The following is a 13,592-nucleotide window of genomic DNA, read 5'->3' as shown; positions in this document are numbered from 1 at the left end:
TTCAGGAATGCTGTGGTCTGAATGTCGTGTCCTCTCAAATGTCATATCCTGAAACCTAAGCTGCAGGATGCGGCCTTCAAGAAGGTGCTCTCATAAATGGAATTACTGCTCCTTCAAGGGAGCACGTGTGAATGTTTCTACAATTAGGATATACCTACAAGTCACCTATTAAAGAGCAGAGTCACCAGACAGTGGCAGACCTTGGTCCTGGACATTCAGTAAGTTTCCATGTTTATCAGTCACTGGGTGTATAGTATTTTGACAGAAGCTGGAATGGAGTCAGACAGAGCACTGGGCTGGAGAGTTCAACAGCACTGCAACTAGTTCCCAGGTGGAGACAGGAGACTGGAGCCAGAAGGGCCGCTAGGCAGTAGTTATGGCCTTCAGTCTGGGCAATCACAAACCCAGCTGAGAAAACAGCACGGAGAATCTCGAATACACTAAGGGGCCAAAGATGACACAGAGTGCCTGGCCATTCACAGAACACTTGAACCAGGCTGACTCAAGTGGCCTTGTTTAGAAATGCATAGGTGGCAACACCAGACAGCTGCCAAGCAGGAAGCAGGCACTATGAGAAAAGCTGAGGTGAGGAGTGGGGGCCTCCGGATGTAAAGTCACTGAACGTCCCTGTTTACACACTGTTCATAAAGTTACCAAAGATGTGAAACAGAACCACTAAGCCACCTCCTTAAGCCTGCGCCATTTCCCATTAATCCTCTGTAATCAAGGGTAATAAAGGGAAGCAGTCTCTCAGCTGTTAACCCTCCATGTTCGCAGAGCAACTAAAACAGGAGAGGTAGATCCCACCCCTCCAGACTCTTCCAGACCCCTGCAGACCCCTCCGGATCACAGCAGCCTTGAGTCCATGTCCCCAACAAATACATGTTGAGATTTCTCTGTGCCTGACCTGGCATCAGAGAAGGTAAGTTTACTGTCAAGTGCTATGCAGGGTCACCACATCCCCATTGGGAATCAGGGCTTCTGTCCTTCTGGAATTGCAGATTTTTCTTCCCTCTTTCAAGTGGCCTGGAAGAAAGGTACCACAAAGGCTAGGGCAGGGGCGTCAGGTGTGCGCGAGTGGTACTGGGGCACAGGAAGGGACAGCAACTTCACCATGCTCAAGTGAAGGCCCAAAGTCAGTTCCCCCACTAGTGTACCTTTCACCCCATACTACGGTGGCAGGTCAACAAGGACAAGGAGATGTTCCCAGGTCTAAACGTGCAGCATAGAGGATGGACTCTCCCTTCAGGGCTTCCTTCCAAAAGCAGTTTTGTTTGTTATTGCAGCATTGATTATAAACCCCCAAACCATAGAACAAATCTGAGCTTTTTGGTTTTTTAATTTACTTACTTTTATTTTATATGCTTTGCCTGCAGGTACATCTGTGTAAGAATGACAGATCTTGGAGTTAGAGAAGCACAGTGTTGAGTTGCATGTGGGTGGGTGCTGGGATTTGTAACCAGGTCCTCTGGAAGAGTAGTCAGCCATCTCTCCAGCCTCACAAATCAGAGTTTAAGATTCCTGGTCTGTAGTAACTGTGGGATAACTGTTCCTAGTCTTTATCAAGATGTTGGAAACAGGAGAGGAACCTGGCATCTTCCTAAAATAGGCTGGGTACTTGTGGATGTAGGGGAAAGCTAAACTCTTACTCTTGCATGCAACAAACACATGGGTATCCTCCCAAGCCTTAAAGAATTCCCAGCAGAATGTCCTACAGTTTAACTCTGTTTAGATGGTACCTGGAGATAGTTTAAGATCCCAGAGATCTGATGGAGATGGTGTCAGATCCCAGAGATATGATGGAGATGGTTGTCAGATCCCACAGATCAGATGGAGATGGTGTCAGATCCCATAGACCTGAGCTCAGTCCCAACCCAGAGCAACTGTAGCCCCTAGTTTTCTCGGTTTTAAATCCAAAGTTTGATGACCGCCTTCTCAGGTCATTTGCTGGAAGCAGCTCACAGACTCCCACATAGTGGCTGGCTTTCTAGCTCAGAAAAGTCTTCAGAGGATGTAGAGAAGTCAGATGAAGATCTGTCTCAAGAGAGGGTAAGACCTAAGAGGAGCTAGGTCAGGAATCCAAGTTAAAGACTCAACAGAGAAAGATGCTCCTAGCATCTTGATCATTAAGAAGTCAATCTCATGAAGTACCAGCAAGGGGATGAAGGGGCTCCCTAAGGGGTTCAGGTGTTGAAGACTCAGTCCTTAGCTGGAGGTACTGCCGAGAGGTGACTGGATCAAGAGGGTACCGACTTCACTAGTGAATTAATTCACTAATGAGTTCATAGGGAGGCAGGCTACATAAAGACCTGAGACCACACTGAAGAAAGTATGTGGACAAGGGCATGTCTTTGAAGGGGAATACCTTGACCCTGACCCATTTTTTTTCCAATGAGGTGATTTCTGTATTACTTAATCTTCTGTTGATGTGATAAAATACCATGGCCAGAAGCAACTTGGCAAAGAAAGGCCCCCAAAGAGACACTAAACTCCACTAGCAGAAAGGATGCCTTTCTACCAACTTCCTGACAGGGAAACATGAGGCAAACAGGCTTGAAAAGACAGAGGTAGCAGGGGTAAACCAGACACTGGTCATTCCCACATACCCTACTAATGAAGACCAGGAAAGACGGGTATAAATAGAAGAGTTTTTTCCCCCTAAAGTCCAACTATAACTCACCACTTGCTTTTAGCCAGTTCACCCTGGGGAGAATCAACACAGCTTGAGTGAGCAAAGATGCTAAGAGCTGGGAAAATATGGAAAAGTCACCAAAGGTCTTCGATATAACGCCATCTCAACCAAGCTACCATCATTAAGTGATTCTCAAAAACTTGCTGTCACCAGGTCTAACCCTAGTGGCACAGCTTTCTGATGACGAGCATGGGCAGGGTGGAGGGCAACATGTTGAACTGAAAGCCTGGCATGTGCTTCCAATTTTAAAATAAATACATTCTATCAAGGGGTGGGGAAGATCCCCCTCTCTTTTTACAGGTCACATCTGATAACAGACAATTTATCAAAACTAAGGAGCCAACATCCATGATGCTAATCAGGACCATATTCATTTTTCAAAGGAAAGCTGGTTCTTCAGGTCTTCCATCTCCTGGGGATTCACAACTCTAGCAACAAAGGCTATGCAAAGGCACAGGCCCCTCCCCTAGCACACGGCATCTCCTAGCTTCCTTGAGGGTCTCCCACCAAACTTACCATGATGGTGTGTTCAGGAAATTTTGATCGAACCAGTTTCACGAACTCCACAAAGTGTTCCGAATACCCATTGGCCACATCCAGGCAGATGAACTTCACCTGCGGCACAGCTTCCAAGATGCGGCTCATCTTCTCCAGATCATTCTGCCCACTGCCCGAGCTCACGGCGACATGCTATGGCAAAGTGAAGCATAGAAGGTGATCATGAACAGCTGTTTTCAAAGGAAGACCCTTCACCATCCGGCAACCCTCGAGGTTTACCTTGAGCAAACATGGAGGCAGTGTTCAAGAAACAGACAGCAGCAGAGGTAAAGGAGACCTGCTCCTTCCATGGTCAACCAAAACTTCCAGTTTTCCGGTTTACTTATACCCATCCTTGAAGCTGGGACTCAGTAACAAAACCTCCCAGCAAACACATTTGGAAATATTCAAGACCTTGTCCTCAGCTTCTACTCAGTTTTCTCAAGCTTGTTGTGTAGAACTTTGTGCTGTGCAGCTACTGATAGCAAACCTTACAGAAGGGCACCACGGGACGTTTCCAGAAAGAACAAGTGAGAACAACATTTACAGGTTGAGGACATCCGTGAATGGATATGGAATATACCTCAGCTGGAAGTGGGCTGTAGGTGATACTTTTCTACCGACTGAGCTCAAGGCCAGTCTGAGCTACATCATATACCAAATGATTGTTAGTATTGTCAACTAATTGACAGATTGACAATTGAGAGATTCTAGAATGACCTGGGAGTCAGGCCTCTCGGGCATGCCTTTGGGAGATTACCTTGTGCGCAGTAATTAAGGTGGGAGGGCTGTGGCATCCTGGGATATATGTAAATGGAGCAAGGGAGCTGAGCAGCAGCATGCATTCATCACTCTAGGCTTCCTGATTGTGGATACATGTGACTCGCTGCTCCAAGTTCCTGCCACCTCGACCTCCCTAGCCCGACAGTCTATACCCTAAACTGTGGGCCACATGAGATGTTCCCTTAAGTTGCTTTTGACAGAGTATGTCATCACAGAAATAGAGGGGGAAAACTAAAACATGTCTTAAACAAGTAAATAAAACCTGGGCATGGAGAGAGACGATTCAGTGGTTTCGAGTGCTTGCCGCACTTACAGAGAACCCAGGTTTGGTTCCCAGCACCCATACAAAGGCTTACAACCACATGTAACACCAGTTCCAGAGGATCCAACACCTTCCTCTGGTCTCTGTTAGTACTAGGCATACATGTAATGCACACAGACACGTGCAAGCATATAAAAATAAGTCTTTTTAAAAAACTACACCCAGATTGATATGGGATTTTTGCTGCTTTGTTGTTATTAAGCAGTAGGATGCAATACTTAGCTACATAGCATTTGCATTGTATGGGACATTTCAAGTCATATAGAAGTGATTTAAATCTATAGGAGAATATGTATAGGCTATATGTAGATTTCTCTGCAGAACTTGAGCCACCAAGGACTTTGGCATATGCAAAGAATATGGAGAGATACTCTGAACAATATAGCAAAATGAAAAACTTTATATCGAGCCAGAATTATTTTATCTCCTAAGCTAACGTTTTTTGTAGTGGAAGCCCCACACCTAATTAAATCATAGTGGCAGCAGCAACAGCAGCCATGCCAGCACCCAAAATCATTATCTCATCATAAATGATCTGCCCACAACGAGGCAGGCCCAGACCTCACTGCTAGATTTGGCTTAGAACCAGCAGAATGCACTGGATGGAAACTCAGTCATGTTATGGGAGGGCTTATCGATATCATTTTAAAACACCCATTTGCTTAGAGGAGCAGGGCTACTGAGACATAGCAACTCAGCATGGAAGTCACCTAGACTGGCTAATTTTATGTCAGCTTGACACACGCTACAGCCATTTCGGAAGCGGGAATCTCAGTTGAAATAATGCCCCCACTGGACTGGCCTATAGGCAAGCCTGAGGTACATTTTCTTGATTGACAATTGACACAGGAGGGCCCAGCTCACTCTAGGCAGTGCCACCACTGTGCTGGTAGGCCTGGATGATATAAGAGAGTAGGCTGGGCAAATTCTAAGCCAGTGAGCAGTACTCTTCCGTAGCCCCTGCTTCAGTTCCTGCCCGTCTTGAGTTCTGACACTGACTTCCCTAGATGACAGAGTACACAACACACGTTCTGTAAGATGAAATAAACCAATTCCTCCACAAGCTGCTTGGTCAAGATGCTCTCTCACAGCAACAGAAACCTTAAACTAAGACATGATCATAAGTGCACAATGATTTTTTAGCATGTTTAGTGATATCATTACTATAGAACATTTTACTGGTTTCAAAAAGAATTTTAATTTTTTTGACAGGTACTGAATCTAGGGTGTCATATACTTTTGAATCCTTACAGATAAATCCTGGCTGAACCACATCTCAAGCTTCCTTCTTATTACAGAGACAGGCCTTACTAAATTGCCCAGGCTGCCCCTGACCTTGAGTTTCTCCTGCCTCAGCCTCTTAAGTAGCTGAGATTACAGGCTATAGCACCAGGCCTGACTCTAAAGGAACCTTAGGCATTACTCTTTTAATTCCTTCCTCCTGCTACCAGGCCCAGATAACCATGTCTCTGAGTATTCGCCCACCATGGGCAACTAGCATCAATGAAATCATACTTGTTGGTTTTTGTGTTTGGTTTGCACTTAGCAAAATGTTCTCAAGGTTTGTTTGCACTTGAATATAAGTCAGTACTTCATTCCCTTCTCTGGCTGAATAACAGCCTATGGCATTGATAGATCATATTTCATTTATTTGGTCATCAACGACACATTTCAGTGCTTAGTTTACATTTTCTACTTTTGGGCTATTGTAAATATCATGGAGCATTCATGAATAAGTCTATGTGTGAACACATGGTTTCATTTCTTCTTGAAATAGAACCGCTGGGTCACATGGTAACTCATGCTTACTCTCTTGAAGTCTTAGTCACGATTACTATTGCTGTGATGAACCGCCATGGCCCAAACAACTGGGAGATGAAAGGGCTTATCTGGCATCTGCTTCAAAGGAAGACAGGGCAGGAACTCAAGCAAGGCAGGAACCTGGAGGCAGGAGCTGATGCAGAGGCCATGGAGGAGTGCTGCTTACAGGTTTGCTCCTCATGGTTTGCTCAGCCGGCTTTCCGAGAGAACCTATGACAGACCACCAGCCCAGGAATGGTACCACCCATAATGGGCTGGACCTTCCCCCATCAATCACTACTTAAGAACATGTCCTACAGGCTTGCCTACAGCCTGATCTTATGGAAGCATTTCCTTAATTGAAGTTCCCTTCTCTCAGATGACTTGGCTTGTGTGAAGCTGACATTAAACTACCCAGCACAAGGCGTTTTTAGGTCGTTGAGAAGGCAAGCCTCAGCACCTACATGCCCGCCAACTACATATGAGCACTCTAACTTCTCCACACCAACCTAACTCACATTCTAATGACAGCCATCCTAGCAGGGTATAGACTATTAAAATAAAAGGCAATTTGTAACAATTAGGACCCCTTGTCTGTAGCCAGGACAAAGCACTTAGATTGGGTTCACCTGGAAACCTCTGACAGAAAGCAAGGCCTCCCCAAGGCTGTGGTGGCGGATGCTTTTAAAGGCGAAGCTGTCCTCCCAGGGCAATCCTAAGACCCCACGAGGTAGGTTTCCTCAGCAAAGCTCTGGCAGAGACCCACCAGCCTCCAAATACTTTTGACATCAGGGAAGACCTTTCTTCCCCTCAGCCCTTGTCACTAAACGCGTCATCGTACCTGCAGGCATTCGGGGTGGTTTTCTGCAAAACGTCTCCAGTCTTCCAAGGAGTAATGCTTGTGGACGGCTGTAAACATGGCGTGCTAGGAAACAAGACGGCTTGTCAGGAAGAGCCAGGGAAGAGGGCCCTCCGGCTGCAAGATAAGCCCCAGACAAAACCATCTGCGGCTGCCATTCGTGCCTAATTTGCTCTGAATGTGTTCCTAGCAGCCAGCAAGCAATCCAAGGTGCATGCGGTGAAACAAGGGATCACAGAAATGGTCTCCGGCTTCGATAGGATTTAAGACAATGTGTGTTCAGCCAGGGAGAGTCTGCCAAGAGGCAAGAATAAAGGAGCTTTCCCACCCAGCTGGCCCACCTAGTTTTTGCCCACACTCAAGGCAGGTCAAGAACACGTATGTAGACGATCCCCCAGACCGGGAGAGTGACCATCCTAATGCAAGCTTCTGCTCAGCCAAACAAATGACCTTGCCCTACACCCAAAGCCTCCTCCAATACACAGCCTAAATGCTTTTTGCTGAAAGCTAGGAAGGGAGGGAGTTATGTAAATGATAACCCTACATCTTTGGCTATTGAACCAGACTTGAGTACCCTGGGGCCAATGTTTTGCTGACACCATGGAATTCTCAGAACAGCTTTGAACAGAATTATTGTTGTGAGAGAAATGGGAATTAAGAAATTTAAGAAATATATCAAAGCTGGGTAAGGGGGGCACGCCTTAAACTCTAGCACTTAGTGCCCTGAAGGCTGAGGTTAGAAGTCTGGTGGCAGTGGAAGACCAGTCAGAGGTCGTAGGGCAAGACAAGGGGCATAGGGCAGAGGAGGAAGAAATAATTCATTTAGCAGGTGCTTCCAGGATCTGGCAGCATCAAATGTCCCTCCTCTGAGGCTTCCTCTCTGACTTCTGAGTCACCCCACACCTCCAATGCCTCGCTCTAAAATTCTCTGACTCCATTAATTCACACTGTCTGTGGATCCTAAAAATAGAAAACTCACAGAACCCACGGCGACCTCTGCCAACGCAGGCAATGGCATTCCCGGAGAACCTCCCAGTGGAAGTGGGAGGGGCATGGCAAGCTCCAGGTTATTCACGGATACCACTCAAGCACACAGACAAACCAGACTTAGGTGTTGCTCCCTGAGCCCCACACCCATTTATACTGTTAATTGCTATCAACGATAACTATAGCCAGGCACCTGAGAGAATCAACTTCCATAGAGGAAAGGTTCATTTTGGCTTGCTCTGTCAAAGGGTCCCTTGCTCTTGGGGCTGTGGCATGCCAGCATATAATGGCGGGAGTACAGAGCAGACCAAAACCATTCACCTTATCCCCAGTCAGGGAGGAAGGGCGAGAGAGGAAGACACTGGGGACCCACACTCCCTTTCAAGGCTACTCCTCTAATGACCTAAAGACCTCCTGCCAGGCCCCATCTCTTAAGAGCTCTACTCCCCTGAAAAGTACCACCCTGGGAAAATCCCTTTAACACATGGGCCCTCAGGACACTTGCTCATGCCACAGCATCCACAGAAACTTCATTACAAGCAGTCATTAATGACACAAGCCAGAAAGAGATTGGGAGGGAAAAAAATGCATCCCTTTAGCAATTAATTCATTTGCCTCAGATCCCTCTTTGGCAGAGCTGACAGTCACAAGGTCAATCCTCAGGTGGATGACCTCCAACTCCACTTTCTGAGTTTATAATTTGAGACTCTCTTCCCCCCTCATCGCTGCTTGATAACGAATCCATTGCCTCCCGCAGTCAGACCTGCCATCCACAGGGAGACGCTTTTCCGACTAATTGCATTTATCTCTGCACTTGGCAGACACGATGATCAGAAACAGAGACACATCTCCACGCTCATCATCAGGAAAAACTCCAGTCTCCGAAGCGGAAGATTCTCACCCCCAACACACAGTTCTGTGAGGCAGCAAATACCTATGACTGGTGGTTCCTGAGGCCAAGACACTCGTCAAAAGACACCCTGAACTTGCCTTGGGGTCCATCCATTTTAGAGATGTGTCTGGCAGATTCTGGACTCACTTTGGGGTTATGTCATGCCTCTCTACTTGACTGAAGGCCCTGGGACGAGATGTCCCTCCTCTTTCTCTGTCTGCCTCAGTTTCCTCATCTGCAGAAGGAGCCTACCCCCATGGAGTTATGGTAAAAATGGAAATACATAACAGCATAAGCAACAGCACCCCCCAACACAATGCATTATGTGCTCCATGCAAAGTGGCCGTCTTTGTTTTAAGGGGCTGGGCCTCTCCAATATGACATTCATCCTGCTGCCTAAGTTCCTTTTGAAGGCCTAATTTCTAAAACCATCACAGGTATCTTCACAGAAGAGTCAGGTTCAGCTAGACCATTTCACAGAGGGCAGAGTTTATATGTGGCCTATCTTTTGGCTACAGAAGCAGAAAAGACATGTCCCTTGTAACAGTCAGACTCAGCAAGGAATGACTCCAGGCACCTGATGCACACACAGCCAAGAAAGCTAAGGATGTAGTGACGTAGTTGAGTTCCTACCTGTGACATCACCACAGCCATCTCAAATGTCCCCACAGTGTCCATGTTGGCCACAATGATGGGAATCCCTGAGTAGGTCTGCTTTGAGTTTCGAAATGTAAAGGTTCGCCTAAGATCCACCTATAGGCAAAAGGAAAGAAATGAGAATAAGCTCTTTATGTAACACATCAGGATTCTCAGTGTTCAGAGTGGGTGGGGAAGACCCCAAGGATGGGTCTGCCTCTCAGCCCCTAGATTCTCTTAGGGCTCTGGCCCGGTGTTTCAAGGACAGGACAGCCCCCAAGAAAATCAAGTAGCAGGCTATACCGACACACAAAAGCTCAAACAGTATTCACTGCCCCCACACCGCAAAAAAAAAAAAAAAAAAAAAAAACGACACTGGATATCCTATGAATCCCAAGATTTAGGTGAGATCTTTCCTTCAGCAGCCTCCCCAATATCTCAGCCACCTTCCTTCCTCACCTTGCCTTACTCTGGCCCTAAGCACACATATACACAATTATTATTTCCCCCCACTTCCAAGCACTGGAGGGTGTTGGGATATATTAGTTGAAGATGTGTTAGATTTGTTTATGCTGTGGAATATTTGTTTAATGATGCAAGGATGTGTTGCTCCATTCTTTTATGTTGCATTTGTTTAACTCTGTGAAGCTGTGTTACTTTGCCTGTCTAAGACACCCGATTGGTCTAATAAAGAACTAAATGGCCAATAACTAGGCAGGAGAAAGGATAGGTGGGGCTGACATGTAGAGAGAATAATTAGGAGGAGGCGTCTAGGCTCAAGAGAAGACGGAAGAGGGAGAAAAGGAGAAGGACCGGAGGATGCCAGGGGCCAGCCACCCAGCCACATAACCAGCCATGGTATATAAGTAAAGAAAGGCTTACAGAATAGAGAAAGGTAAAAGCCCAGAGGCAAAAGGTGAACAGGATAATTTAAGAAAAGCTAACAAGAAACAAGTTAAGGTCAGGCATTCCTAAGTAAGAATCAGTCTCCAAATGTTTACAAGCTGGCTGGCAGGCCATCAAAGAGTATTAAAAAAAATCCACAGAAGGGCCCATTCCTCTTGTAGGGAGATCCATCCACGCCTCCCACACAGAAGTGACCTTGCTTCCTACTCCTGCCAAGCCCTTCTCATTTCACCATTCGCCTACAACCACACTCCAGATCTTACCAGCACTGAGCCACAAACCCTTAATGCCTTCGCCTTTCAGGCTCCAGCAGCTGGTTGGTAATTACGAGAGCTGGGAGGAGACACAATGCAGCCATCTGTTTCTGCCGAGAAACACTTGTTCCTCTGACTTGCAGACAGCTGCAGGGAGGGCCCACCAACTCTCCTGGAACTCCAATTTCAGTGTGCACGTGACTATGAGCTGTCAGGAACCCAGTCTGATGTTCAGCCAGGACTGTGGGCTTAGCAGAATGGTGTGCCAGAGCTGGGCCCTCGCAAAAACAAGCTGGCAGTAGTCAGGTGGTGGTGGCGCACGCCTGTAATCCCTGCGCTCAGGGGGCAGAGGCAGGCAATCTCTGTGAGTCTGAGACCAGCCTGGTCTACAAAGCAAGTTCCAGGACTTTTACACGGAGAAACTCTGTCTCGAAAAACAAAAACAAAAAAGCTGTCAGTCAGAATTCCTTCTGTGACCCGGAACAATCTTATGCTTGAGATTATCACAGAGTGGCCATTCCAGAGACTCCATTTCTCAAATTCCTGTCTGCCTGGGTTTGACCAATGGAAACCAAATGAGAAACTGGAGGACAAGGGTGAGGGGAAATCCAGAACTCCCTCTCCTTTGGGCAGCTTCTGCAAGGCGGCTGCGGCCCCTTCAGATCTGTCCGTGTACATTCCTGGTTCTAGTTTTCCCAGCAAAGCCCATTCCCTCCCACTCACTGCCACCCTAGGGTGCTACCACCAATCTCTCAGTCACATCAGGAGGAATTCTGGTAGAGATGTCTCAGTCAGCATGAGAGTCTCAGTCAGGATCCCCAGCCATGAGGAGATGGGAGGTGGAACCGGTAGATTCCTTAAAGCTCTTAGGCCAGGCTAGTCTGATAAACTTGGTCAATTCCCAGATTTCGTCTCAAACAAAAGACAGAAGGACCCTGAGGATCCACCACCTAAGATTGTCCTCCCGCACACACACACACACACACACACACACACACACACACACACTGTGGGTTAATAAATCTATTGTTTGAAATATTCTACATCATTCATTCCTTTGACTGGACCTGGACCCTGGAGGTAGGTGTGTGGCCAAGGTGAATCAACAAGGAAAACCTTGAACTTTAGGCTTCTAAAATAACTTAGTTCTACATGGACCCTGGTTGCCTGAGGACCAGCAATCACCATCTTCAACTAGTATTCTCTAAATGTTTCTTTAGTTCCATTTCTTCCAACTTGCACCTTACAGACTGAATTAAGTGGAAGCACACTGTGCTACAGCATCATCCCAGAGCCGTTCGCCTTATTTGTTTTCTTGCTTCTCCAAGACCGGAAGGCTTCCTGGCTAGCAGATGTCATAAAAGGACTGTGCTGGCCCTAAACAGCAGTCAGCGAGAGGAAGCGAGATGTTCTAATTCCATGAACCTCCCAGGTAGTGTTCACCCCTTCCTGAATGTCTTGCAGGAGAGCAGGTCCTGCTGACACCCTGCAAGATGACTGAGGGAGGCCCCTCCTGGCAACTCTGCACTACTAACTGGCCTTCCTGCTCTTTGCCCAGGCTGAAAACAATTAGAATTCCTGGTCTCAAATACTCTTGTAATTCTGCCCAAGATGCATTGGAGGAAAGAGCCTCTGTACTCTGTCCCCATGAGATCACAATGGCTTTTTCTTGGCACACCAAAACCTATCTACATCACACACACACACACACACACACACACACACACACACACACACTTCACAGAAAAGGGAAGCTTTGACAATGAACCCTTCGCTTCCTATCTACACAAGGCAGGTTCTTGGGGCTGGAGGTGGGAAGTTCAGCAACAGAACTTGTATTTAGCATATGCCAGTTTCTGCCAACAAACCTCTCCTCCCCAAATGACACAAGGCAGAATCTTCCCAATATTGAGTTCTAAGAATGAGAAATGAAAGTATCTGCCCTAACCTTATCTACCCAACACACACACACCCAAGACAGACCACTCGCTCAGAGAGATAAATGCTATCCTCCAGCTTCCCCGGCCTTTATTCCACCACAGTGGCTGAATGCCCCAGATACAGTACCTCCAAAGCCCCACTCAGAACGTAGCAAACTCCCCTCCTTTACCCTCAAAATAGCTTCTGTCCTTTTCAGTGAGTCAGTCTGATCATTACCCAGCATTCTGCAGGTCTAAAGTACACACCACCACGTTTCTGAGCAGTTCAGTGTAGTGAGTCAAGCTTCAGGAGTCACTTGAGGAAATATGTGCTAACCTCCGCCACTACCCTAACAAAAACAGTCACTCCTGGACAGGAAAGGACCAATATGTGATGGCACAGGGAACCGGCCCTGCCTCCCACCCACACTTCCTTCCCAATTCCTTAAGGACACACAAGGCAATGCCTGTATGTTAGGCTCCATAGACACCAACCAAGCATGGCCAGACAACTGCCACTTGGCCTGGGGTAACAAAGGATACTCTAGAAGCATGCTTGGCCTTTGGGAAGACATTCTGGGAAGCAGTCCACAAAGGCCCCAGGATCAGATTGAAACCTCGTGGGGAGGGGCATCCAGTGCGCTGACTACCTGGAACAGGCCTTCTAGATGCTGATGTGGCCCAGGCAGCTTCTGCCTCAGGTAGCACACACAGCTCAGCACCAGAGTGAGCCACAGTCTCTGAGTGAAGAACGCATCATTAGTCAGGGCAGTGCTTCCCACAGAGAAAGCCCTCTTGATGAGCTCGGCAAACATGTCAAGACTGCCCCAAGCTGCATCCGTCAAAGCCTTTGTGTTGGAAACTGTATATTTTGGAGTGTCTCCCTAGGTGAATCCACTGCACTCATGACTAAGAACAAATCTGGGCAAATCTTCTAATTCCACAAAGCCAAGTTTACATAGGCCGTTACGGGTTGAATTGTGGCTCCCCCAAATGACACCGAAG

The 13,592-nt window shown here is 47.0% G+C and overlaps 1 protein-coding gene across 1 annotated transcript in view; it reads right to left on the bottom strand.

Annotated features, from left to right (window-relative positions):
* The window catches only part of Gmpr (guanosine monophosphate reductase), a 37,068-nt gene that overhangs the window by 20,210 nt on the left and 3,266 nt on the right, over positions 1–13,592 (bottom strand). Inside the window, exons 2-4 of the mRNA XM_038333785.1 lie at positions 9,506–9,625; positions 6,976–7,059; positions 3,209–3,382 (exon numbers count right to left, since the gene is read on the bottom strand). Of these exons, the coding sequence (XP_038189713.1) occupies positions 3,209–3,382; positions 6,976–7,059; positions 9,506–9,625 (378 nt within the window). The remainder of the gene's footprint in view (positions 1–3,208; positions 3,383–6,975; positions 7,060–9,505; positions 9,626–13,592) is intronic.

Source organism: Arvicola amphibius, chromosome 6 (genome assembly GCF_903992535.2).
Source record: "Arvicola amphibius chromosome 6, mArvAmp1.2, whole genome shotgun sequence".
Taxonomy (NCBI): domain Eukaryota; kingdom Metazoa; phylum Chordata; class Mammalia; order Rodentia; family Cricetidae; genus Arvicola; species Arvicola amphibius.
This window is presented reverse-complemented; position numbering and strand designations above follow the sequence as displayed.